Raw genomic sequence first — 12417 nt, 5'->3', positions numbered from 1 at the left:
TGCCTGGAATGTTCTTTCTGCAAGTCTTTAATGTCTGGCTCCTCCTCATTAATGCCATCTCACCTCAAATGTTACCTTTGCAGAAAGATCTTTCTTGACATTATATTTAAAATAGCCCCTATTCTGGGTGCTATCATATTGTGCAGTTTATTTTTCATAGCACTTGTTATAATTTAAAGTTTTTTATTTACTGTCTATCTCTTCCCCTGTCTATTTAATGAATGTAAATCCATTAGAGTACGTATTCCTTTTCTCTTTTTTTGCTGTGTCAGGGTCACAGTCTAGTGGAATGCCTAGAGCCTAGTAAGTGTGTAATGGGTTTTGAGGAAGAAATGAACAAGTGAATGGGGTAGCACATATGGCCATGACTTAACCTGTTTTCACTCTATTTTTAACTTCTTCCTAAATATATGACATGAAGAGTGGGGTATGTTTCATAGATTTTCTTTTCTAGTTTAAATTCTTTTTCCTTTTTAATTGTCTTCTAGGAGAGTTCCTCAGTGTAATCTTCTGGTTCAAAAATTTATTTTACATTTGTGTCTATCCTACTTTATTCTTGATGTTGTGTGCCATTACTAAGTCACAGGTCCATATCCTAAGTTTTCCAAATCTATAATAAAGACATTTTTGTTATGACAATAATGATATCAAAAAATGTTTTGCAATGTGATATCATATTCTTTGGTTTTAGATAGAAATTAAGTTCAAGTTAACTCTGAATCAGAATATCTAGCTTATGTCACAATAATGAGTTGCCAAATAATGTTTCATAACTATTTATTTCTTCTTCACCACAAGCCTGTAATGTGGATAGGGTGTGAATTCCCATTTTTCAGATAAGGAAAGTGAGAATCAAAGAGGTGAAGTGAGTGGGTGGCAGATCTGAGATTCCAACACTAGTCATCAGTTATTACCTAGTGCAATTGTTCTTCTCACCAAACAGGTTTGTCCCTATGTATATGTCATATTATTAGAGCAGAGATTTTCGGATTTCTCTCATCATCCCTAAAAGGTGTTTAGCTTTATTGGCTTGATTATCAGCAAAGAAAACATTTAAAAAACAACAGCAACAACAATAAATGGTCAGGATATGCTAGGCACTGTTCTAAGAACTATACATGTATTAATACATTTAAATCTCTTTATAATCCTGAGAAGTTGGTAATATTATATGCATTTTGCAAATGAGGACACTATAGCACAGAGTGGTTAAGTAACCCAAATCACACAGCTAATAAGTGGCAGATTTAGAATTATGAACCCAGCAATCTGGCTCTTGATCATTACTCTAATCTATAATACTATAAACGTTATTGTAGCTTATAGTTTGCAGAGAGCTTTCATATCCATTGTCTACTGGACCTCATGACTACCCTATAGAGAAGGCAGGCAGGTTTTGATTGACATACAGTTTGCTAAGTTTCAAAGAGGTGACTTGGCCCACCTAATCCAGAGAGCAGGTGTCTGAAATCTTACTGAAATCATTTTTTCTGAAATCTGATTATATGTTTCTGTTCTTGGACCATGCTTTATTACCCACGATTTTATTAGTTCACTGCAGTCTCCTTATTATATTTTCCTTCTCCACTGAGTTATATTGTTGTGGGCTTAAAATATTAATCTATTTATGCATCTAAGGAATATTTTATCTTTATAGTTTGATGTTCCTTGATCATGTCTCTTGCAGTTGAATTGCAGTGATTTCAAGAAAGGAGAAAGGGATGAGGATTTTATCTGTACCTATGATAATGCAGCTGTTTGTGGCACAGATGGGAAAACGTACAGTAACAGATGTACACTATGTGCTGAGAACGCGTGAGTATTCTCTGAAGCAGGCTTTCTCCCTAAAGCATGTTCTCTGTATAATTATATAACACATTTTTTCTTACATCTTTAAGATAACAATCCATTTTGTGGGAGTTAGCCATCTATAAATTATTAGGATCACTTCTTTTACTGTTCTTAAGAGAAAAAATACTTATGTAGTATAACACTTTATATTTTACAAGCACACTTGTGTGCAATTTATCAGATGGTTATCACTTTCTGTGAAGACATCTGATATATCTATATCTGTATACAAACACACACATACACATATATCTATTCATACATACATATACATACACATTTATCTGTTATCTATTTATCTATCTCCTTTCTACCTATTTAGGAGTATATCCTTTTTCATAGAGAATTATTTAATTATCAAATGATATTTATTTATTAAATGCTTAGTAATTTATAATATTAGGGTAACTGGGACTTAATATTGAACTTCTTCCCATCTATTCAACATTCACCAAATGTAGCTAAAGCATCTCATTGCCCTATATTTTGTCCTCATTTGGTTCTTTCTTTACCCTCAGTGCTAGGTTTGGTTATTGACTGTCTTCAACCAACAAGATGGCGTACCTCCTTTGCAGGTTCTGGCTTATGACCTCAGTCTTGAATTGGCTGCTCTTCAGTTTTTGCAAATATAACAACCAATGTTTGAGAAGGCTAGTAAGAGATAATGATAAATATTCAGTGTTAAGGTTCTACAAGCTTTATCCTTCCTTATAATAAGTATCTTTACCAAACCACAACTGAATTAGATCACTCTGATCCCTCACATGACTGCACTTTCAGAAATACACTCTAAAACTGTGTCTTCCACTTTCACCAAGGGTCAATATAAAGAAACAGAAAACAAAAAATAGGTAAAGAAAGAACAATTTTTTATTACAAATGTATTAGTAACACTACTAGGAACACACTGTACACTAGTTCTTACCATGTTTTATGTGGGGAATCCTGTGATAGCTTATTTAAGCCTCTAATTTATGGTATATGACTTATTATTATACAATGAGAATCATCCTGCTCATTGTGTTTCTTTCTTAGTTCTGCCTGCTAGGAAACTCTGCAATAACACTGGAATTCCAATTTTTATATTTTTCCTCAGCTGATCTCTTTTGGTATAACTTTTTTCTTATCACTTTTAACTAGTTAATTTTTTTCTTTCTATTGTTTTTATTATATTTTTATTGTTATACAGATGTTATAGATCTTTTTAGAGAGTAAGAAGTGTATCATATTTATGCTACTATGTTTTCAGATATGCTTTTAAAGTTCTATAGACTGAACAATATTAATTAGGGCCTTACATACTTTCCATGAAAAACAAAATATTAGTTATCATAACCCAAATGAAGAATGGTATAATAGTATGCTGGATACTATAAACTTGAATTCAATTATTTAAAACAGCATGATCATCAACAACAACAAAGTTCCTTGGGTGAAAAAAAAAAAAAGTTCCTTGGGTGGCATCTAATATCTAGTTACAAGATTTACTTTTTCCCATTCTTCTGATATGGGTCCTCTCTGGAAACAGGAAAAAAAAATCTGGAAATAACATTTACAGGTCTGAATCTTATCAGCTCTCCAACATGCTCTCCAAATTTCTTTGACTGTAATTTATAAACACAGACTTTCGTTAGAAAAAGTAAAGAATGCAATGTGACACCTATTTTCAAAAGCAAAGGAGAATCACAATACATGAAGAAAAACTGCATTTGGTGAGAAGTTCCATGATATTAAACTGCTGTGTCTACTAACTTTTAATTCCAGTAAAACCAGATCTCAAGTTCGCATAAAAGGTGAAGGAGCATGTAAGAACAGTAATCCAGAGAAGGTGAGGACGAATGTCAGAGTTGGGGGGAACACTGGGGGGCTGACTTTGAAAAGAAAGAAGATGGTCTCCTCTTCCTTCTTTGATGGGGGTATTTGGAAAGAATTCATTCTTGCTGCACCTGAAATGGAATACTGCTCATTTAGATGAAAAGCAACTGATAGTTCCCGAAAGGGGAGCAGGTTACTTTGGTATTTAGACCTTTCATCTCTATTTCTGCTTTGTATGAAAACAAAGGAAGGAAGGAAGGGAGGGAGGGAAAGGAAACTACATGTGTTGTAGAAACAGAACTACTTCAGTTACTTAACCTGAGTAGAAACCCCAGCACTGTCACTTGCAGTCAGGAGATTTTAGGCAGATTACTTAACCACACTTTACCAGTGTTTCCATATCTAAAAATGACAATTGGACTAACACCTTCTTTTTATGCTAAAATTCTGTGAGCCTGTGATAATAGGGGAAGTGAGTGAGGTTACCCCCATCAAGACATTTAGCACATTGTATTTTTTCTTTAGATTTTTAAAAACTATACTTTATTTTTTGTCTTTTTTAATTGAAGTATAGTTGATTTACAATGTTGTGTTAATTTCTGCTGTACAGCAAAGTAATTCAGTTATATATATATATATATATACACACACACATTCATTTTTATATTCTTTTCCACTATGGTTTATCATAGGATATTAGCACATTGTAATTTTTTTAGCTGTATAGCATTATTTTTGTGAGAAAAAGATAAATATATGTATATGTGTGTAAATATGCTTTTGCTTTTATATGCTTAGGGAAAAAAGGGAGATACCTAAAATATCACAAATACATTTATCGCTGGAAAGTAGGATTACTCTAGGATAGTGGTTTTCAATGTTTTTTGTCTTAGGACTCATTTAAACCCTTAAAAATTATTGAGGACCCCAAGGAGCTTTGTTTATTTGAGTTATATCTATAGATATTTATTGTATCAGGAGTAAAAACTGAGAATTTTAAAAATATGTTTTTCATTTAAAATTACAGTAAACCCATTACATGTTAACATAGATAACCTATTTATATAAAAAAGCCACATTTTCCATAATTAAAAAAAAGTGAGAAGGTAACATTGTTTTACCTTTTGTAACTCTCTCTTTTATTGAAGTATAGTTGATTTATAATGTGCTAATTACTGCTGTACAGCAAAGTGATTCAGTTATAGATATACATTCTTTTTTTAAATATTCTTTTCCATTATGGTTTATCATAGGATATTGAATACAGTTCTCTGTAGCACGTTGTATTTTAAATATCTCTTTGTATCACCCAGTAGATTGTGAGCAAGTTGAGGGCAAGGACTGTGTTCTACCTTCGTTCTAACACATCATAGGTTATCCACGTTTACTAATAAATGAATAAACAAGTAAACGAGTTCTATAGTTAACCTTTTGAATTATACAGTACTTACTAACCTACTTTTACATGACTGGCATTGCTCTAGGTAGCTAGTGTGCACTAGGCAGAGGGGCACTGGGCTCTATAAAATTTCTGAAAATAGTGTTGTAAGCATTACCATCCGGATGGTAAATGTCAAGTTTCTTTCCCTGTTCTTCAGGATATATGTAGTGAGTTTCGGCCTTATGTGAAGGATGCAAGACTTGGATGCACAAAGGAACTTGAACCAGTTTTTGGTCCTGATGGAAGGACATATGACAATAAGTGTCTGATGTGTGCTGAGCTATTGTAAGTATCCTCACCCCCAAGCTGGCCAGCAGGTGGACCTGATGAGAATGCATTTGGTTGCTGTCCTGAGAACCACTCCACAGAGAGATAAAGTCCTTTTCCTCAAGCATGTTATCCTTTGTCTTTATAAGGTGAAATGGGCCTTGCTCCCAGAGTGGCTTCTTCTCTTTTTAATTCATATTATCTGATAAAGTTTCTTAAAAAGAGTGGATAAAGCGGTTATGCTAGTTATTTAATTTATTTAATTATAATGACTTGAAAATGCACAGTGTTTTATAAGGCATAATGTTTCAGAATTTAAAAGGTGCTCTCTTGTGGAATAATCTAGGTCAGTCATTTGACATGCATTGCTTCATTCAGGCATGTATAGATACTCTTACTGAAGATGACAGTCTAATTTAAAATAATGTCATGTGGCTGAATTTATTAGTTGTATAAAAGGTGGGACTTTATGAAAGGGAAGAACTGTTGGGTTAATCTTTCTCTCAGTGCCTGACACTGCTCTGAGCACTGAGACACAAATATGAGAAAGATCCAAAGAGTCTTTGATATTCTGGCTGTTAAAGCATAGATTCTCTAACCCGTTTGTCAGCAAGCCTTAAAGTGCTGTATTTATATCACTGGATTTTTAAAAACAGGAGAGAGAAAGATTTAACAGATTAAAGGACTTCACATCTGTCTTTGAAAATTATAGTATGCTGTGTGGAATTCAAGGGCATGTCCTCTCAGGTTTAAAAATAGTTATTATAACTGGTTTCCAGACAGGAAATCATCCTCGTTTCCACTTTCTTATCTAGGAGGCATCATGCACTTTTAGTGCTCAAACCTGCCCTAATTCTATGGTTCTGTGTTTCTTTTCATGTGCTAGCTAAAAAAGAGACTCTGACCTCCCTGACTCCTGGTTGGTTTCTTCCTCTGTAGAACTAAGATAGTCTTGTCTATCTCCAGGTTGAACTGCAGTTAGATAATAGATCTGAAAGGACTTAGAAGCTCAGTTCAATGTAGCTTTTATTGACAAGGGTGCTTTTACATGAAGGCAAACAAGTACTTCACAAGGTATAAAAAGCTATACATAAGGGTGTGGATGACAACATGTACTTCAAATGCTTAGTTTGGTTTCATCCTTGTCACAGCATTGTTTTAAAGCTCTTGGTTCTGCCTGTTAAAGCAAGTTTTCCTGACAATCTTCTGTGTGTCAATCCAGGAGTCACACCCATCCAGTTTTACAGAACAAGGCTTCTAATTGATTGTCAGTGAGTCAGTTTCACACCCATCCTTATCTTTGGCAATTTTCTGGCTCAAACATTCAAGACAGGGCAAAGCTTGTCTCATGTAAGTGGATGGGTTGAGCAAGTTGAGCAAAGGATATGGAAGTGCTTAGCACAGAGCTGGACACTGAAGACATGATAAAGTTATAAACCGACCAACTATTTTCTTAACAGCTTAAAAGAAGCTGAAGAAAATGCCAAGCGAGAAGGTGAAACCAGAATTCAACGAAGTGCTGAAAAGGTAAATTTCTCATCAACACAATTTGGTTCTTGTGGACATAAATATTAACAATTTATACTTGAACCTTTAAGGTAATTCAGTAATGTCATTGTTCTTCATTATTACATTGAACTTTTCTCCTTGATTTTAAAGTTTCCCAAGTTGAATTCCTAGTACAATATTCCTAGTATAATATTCCTAAGTATATTAATCACTAGATTCAAAGTTAAAATAGCATTTCCCACCTAAAGCTCAATATACTCTGCTTGCTTTAAAAAAACAAGAGAATATAAGACAAAGTTTATGCAAATTAAATTCTGCTTAGTTTCCACCAGACTTCTCTTTGACTTAGTGTAAATTACTTTTGCTTTGAATAAATTAGCTAAAAAAGCAGCTTAATATAAATTTGACAGGAATAACTTGAAAATAATTCCAGAATCTTTTAAACAGTATAGCCACTGGTGTATTTTACGTATATTCCCACTGATGCAAATTAGTTATTCATTTTTCCATTATGGTTATTATGTTCAGAGAGGCGTGCATTTATAAAGGTCATGCTTCTGATTAAACAAAAACCTCAAACAATTATTGATATTGTTGTTTTTAAAATAACCTTAAAATTAAGGTTTTTCAAATTATTCGATGATTTAGCTTTTCAATCTAGTCTAAAAAATTATTCGTTAATTGAATACGCATTGTAGATAACACAGCCTGGATTTCTTAAATCACCAAGGTTATTAAACCCTACTTTCAATGAAAGTGATAGCAGCTACTTTGGTAATGAGTAGTCTTTTGTTGAAAGGTCAGAACACCTGAGTTTTAGTCCTTCTCTGGGTGTGTGAAACTGAGCAACTCATCTCTTCTGTCCAGGTCTCAATTTTCATTATTAGTAAAATAAGGAGGCTGGGTAAATGATCTCAATTTTACCCTCCTGTTGGATTCTGATTCTGTGTCCTGCACCCTTTTGTGCTAATAAAAAGATACTATTTTTGTGGATTGTAGGGCATATGTTTTCCTAAGGGGAGACACAGGTACAATTTTTGGTAGTTAAGAGCTGAACTTCCACTTCATAATGCCATTCAATGAAACAAATGTCCCACCCTAAATAGGGCATTCAAAATTTAAATTAAGAAACACAGAGCATTCATAATTATCCATAATGTGTTCAACACTCACTGAGATTTGAAAAGCAATTTTGTTGTGGTGGTTGTTAAATTTCAGTATAACACTTTGGGTCATCTTGTGATATTCAACATTTTATTACTTCATAAACAGGGAGTTTCTTTTCCCTTGTCTTTCATCATGTCTCAGCTACTTTTCCTTCTTTTTGTCTGTGGCTGGGGTCATTGTTTTGGTGGGGTCATTGGACATGATTATGTTGAACAGGACTGCATTATTGTGATGGCTCAATATTTGCCCCATAATTAACCTGTCAGTGGGTTGATCACACAGCATTTCTTTAGAATCTCCTTGGATGAATCACAACTTATAAACTGAAATTATCATTGTTTCTTTTATGGGAACCATTGAGCATCAATTTTATTACCACACTGTGATTATCAGGTGACTGTCTTCTGCGTCTGTATTCCTAGATTGTTACAACCAGGAAGTTCGGAACACACCCATTACTCCTCTAAAGACAAATATCTCCTCATTAGATTCTCTTTTAAAGTGTCCTAATGAAGTGTGAGTTATATATTTTTTTAAATCAGAGAATACTAGATCTAGAAAAGGTCCTAAAGAGCAGCTATTCTGAAAACCTCCTTTGTGTTGGTAGTGAAACTGAAGTCTCAAAGGTGATGTGACTTTGCTATGGTCTCCCAGTGAGTTAGAGCCACAGTTTAATTTCCCTTCTGACTCCAAACCACACTTTTTTAAAATAAAATTTTTAATTGAAGTATAATTGATATGCAATATCACATTAGTTTCAGGTGTACATCATAGTGATTTGATATATATATATATATATACATTTCAAAACGGTCACCATGATAAGTCTAGATACCATTTGTCACCACACAAAGTTCTTATAATATTATTGACTGTATTCCCTTTGCTGCACATTATATCTCCATGACTTATTTATTTTATAATGGGAAGTCTGTACCTCTTAATCCCCTTCACCTATTTCCCCCACCCTGCCCCACTCCCCTCCCCACTGGCAACCACCAGTTTGTTCCCTGTATCTATGAGTCTATTTTATTTGTTCCTTTGTTTTGTTTTTTTAGATTCCACATATAAGGAAAGTCATACAGTAATTACCATTCTCTGTCTGACTTATTTCACTTAGCATAATACCCTCTACAACCCATCCATACTGTCACGAATGGAAAGATTTCATTCTTTTTCATGACCGAATAATATTCCATCCATCCATACATATACATTGTATATATGTATATATCACATCTTCTTTATCCATTCACCTACTGATGAACACTTAGGTTGTTCCACCTTTTGGCTATTGTAAATAATACTGCAGTGAATAAACCATACTCTTTATGCTCACGTTTTTGTAGCTGAAATGGGAAGATGAGGGTCATACAGTTGAAAAAGGCTACAGAGAAGCATTTTTATAGATTATATTACAGTAATATATGCTATCAAGTAGTGTTTTGGTATAGCGTTTTAAAGTTTATATATGTATTTATCATATATAATTAAATATAACTATTTTGTATACACAAATACCCATACACGCACATATATGGCCCTAATCAAACAGAATTTTCAAAACACAGAGAGAAACGTGAAAATACTGAATTCAAGCATCAATCAGGAAATTTGTGTGTATAAACCTCTTCTGAATTTTGGGAGGAAGTAACAACATTTTTAGGTTTTCTAAATAAAGATTAGTCTTGATGGTCTGCATTTCTTAGTGGGTAATGAAGGAAAATAAGGTTCACTCCTTCTGAGGTTTCCACCTGCAGTGTTAGAAATGAACATTGATAAAGGTGGCAGAGTATATATAAAAATGATCCACAGAGAAAACAAATAGAGTAAGCATAATGCTGTTGGATACCATGTTATTCCTTTTTCCTTGCAAACTAAGTAAATTGTTCTTGACTTGTTCCATATTAAGTAGCTCTTAAGTATCTCATCTTACAGATTCTATATTCTGCTCATTGGCAACACTTTTGTTTTGTCTTGGCTGCTGTGTTTTGTTATGTCTTTCTTGGAACCTCATGACAGATCTTTTATTTATTATCTTTTTCCATAGATTTGAAAGTTAACAAAAACTATCTGATTTCAGAAAGTATTTGCTCAGCCTTATTCTTTCCTAGGCTCTTTCACCTTTTAATAAATACACGACATAGTATACACAGGTACTGAGTAATTTGACAATGTAATGACTATTTCTCATTAATACATTGTGTGTGTTCACCAACACTTTCTAGATATGACATTCTTTGACTATAAATCCATGATGCACATTTTCTAGATTAAAGAGTAGAAAAGTGCTAAATGTAATTACTTGTCTTTTTAAAGAATGTCTGCAAGGAATATGAAAACCAAGTGAGGAATGGAAGACTTCTTTGTACATTGGAGTGGGAGCCAGTCTGTGGCCCTGATGGCAGGATGCATAGCAACAAGTGTGCCCTGTGTGCTGAAATTTTGTAAGTATAGATGTGGTTTCTTTGGAGTTACTCAAAAGGTGAAGTGGAGATTGAATAAAATGATGAATAAGAACAATGTTCATGGGAAGATTTGTTGTTGAGAATTTTTTTACCAGTTTTATGTCCTCTACAAATCATAATACCACCTAATAAGTAGGCTCTAATGCTATGTATTTCTTTTTTAATACAAATGGATTCTAATATCCAGTAGGATGACTGGATTACAAAATACTTGTTAATATTTTCCCCCATGACCTTTGTAAGCCTTTTTATGAGCTAGTCATAGTACAGAATGAGGGTTAAAAGCAGGCACTAGGACTTTGATTCTTTTCCTTCAGTAATTACCCCATTGTGGCAGAATAGATGGGATGCCCACAAAAAAAATCCATGTTCATATGTGAACTGGATTAACTCTATCTTTTCATCTTGGACACCTGACCCTGGGGGAAGAGCAAATCCCACAACATATAAATTATGGCATTTATAAAGATGGCTCAGGAAAGGTCTCATCACATTTTCTTTCAGATCCTTGAACTCTATGAGCTCTTTCCTACACTTTCTGACTGCCAGTTCTTGTTTTGGCCAGCTAATGTCTCTTCTATGGTTTGCATTTCAAGATTATCCTTCCTTGGATGAATCTCCTAAAATCACTAAATTCAATCTTTATAACACTTGTAATTTTATTTTATAATAATCATCATAGTTGGTATTTGTATAATTATTTCTAGTACTATTTGTTGACTGTCACTCTTCTCTACTGGTCTGTAAGTTCTAAGAAGATAGGGTATGTGTTTATACTGTAAACTGCTGAACTATATGCCCAGGGTGCTGTCCAATGCTTGCCAAAAAATAATTACTAACCAAATGTTGAGTAAATAAGTGAATGAATGAATGTATGGACAAAGATCCCTGCTCTCAAGAAGCTTAAGGGTAATAGCAAAAATAATCCTTGGATGTACACACACACACACACACACACATTGCAAGACAGAATGAAAACTATCCTATAAGAGAAGAATATCCAAGTATGAAAGCACACTGAAAGATGTAGAACTCACTTCCACTTTGAGGTATGGGATGTCTTCTTAAGAAGGCAGAATTTAAGCTGGGGAGGTTTAAAAGGGAAGATGACAAAAGAAAAAAGAAAAAAAAAGATTGTTACAGTGGAAGGAAATGGCAAACTTAAAGGCAAAATGGAAGGGGTTCTTTGGGGAAATGGTGAAGATCTCAATTTGATAAGGGGCTTTAGGGTGATTTGAAAATGTTTGTTCTAAAACTCAGGAACACTTAGCTGTTTTTTTCCACTTGCGTCTAAATGACTATTTTGTAGCTTGAAGATTCAAAAAATCTATATTCACTTCCTTATTTTTGTTTCTTTCTCCAGCAGACAGCGTCTTTCAGAAGAAAAAAATAAAGCAGATGAACCCCTGAGAAAGGCTAAAGAAAAAGTTAGAAGAGAAACTGAGGTGGGGATTAGTTTGATCAATTCAGTTATGACTTTTGTAGGGTGTGTGTGTGTGTACTTTACTCTAGAATACATTTTCAATATTTATTTATTTTTCCTCCACTACTAATGGGTTTCTGGAAACTATTTTTTAGTTACTATTTTATAAGATTTAGAATACTTATGACATTATAATTTTTAGCTCTATTTGGAGGAAATTAAGGCACATTATTAAAAACAGTTCCACACTCCTGAATGAAGGTGATATATCAAGCCTTATCTGAATTCAAAGTTGATATACATTCTTCAAATGTGTGACAGTTGTTTTGGGGGTTTTCATTTTGAAAGCAATAGCAATGTAAAATTTTAATATGATCCTTTTAAAATCATACAACATTCTACTTTTATAACACCTCTTAACTAGTCATCTGCCTTTTTTCCACTGCTACCATCTTAGCTCAGATACCTAATAGCTT

At 33.8% G+C, this 12417-nt stretch overlaps 1 protein-coding gene across 2 annotated transcripts in view; it reads left to right on the top strand.

Moving 5' to 3' along the window:
* The window catches only part of SPINK5 (serine peptidase inhibitor Kazal type 5), a 70048-nt gene that overhangs the window by 16595 nt on the left and 41036 nt on the right, over positions 1-12417 (top strand). Inside the window, exons 5-10 of one of the 2 annotated variants that reach the window (XM_079702314.1) lie at positions 1688-1815; positions 3616-3679; positions 5265-5392; positions 6835-6901; positions 10370-10497; positions 11885-11963. In XM_079702314.1, the coding sequence (XP_079558440.1) occupies positions 1688-1815; positions 3616-3679; positions 5265-5392; positions 6835-6901; positions 10370-10497; positions 11885-11963 (594 nt within the window). Of the gene's footprint in view, positions 1-1687; positions 1816-3615; positions 3680-5264; positions 5393-6834; positions 6902-10369; positions 10498-11881; positions 11964-12417 lie in introns of both variants that reach the window. The other variant, XM_079702313.1, reaches the window with a different exon arrangement.

Source organism: Hyperoodon ampullatus (genome assembly GCF_949752795.1).
Source record: "Hyperoodon ampullatus genome assembly, chromosome: 4".
Taxonomy (NCBI): Eukaryota; Metazoa; Chordata; class Mammalia; order Artiodactyla; family Ziphiidae; genus Hyperoodon; species Hyperoodon ampullatus.
The sequence above is the reverse complement of the archived record's forward strand: the minus strand, read 5'-3'. Positions and strand labels throughout refer to the sequence as shown.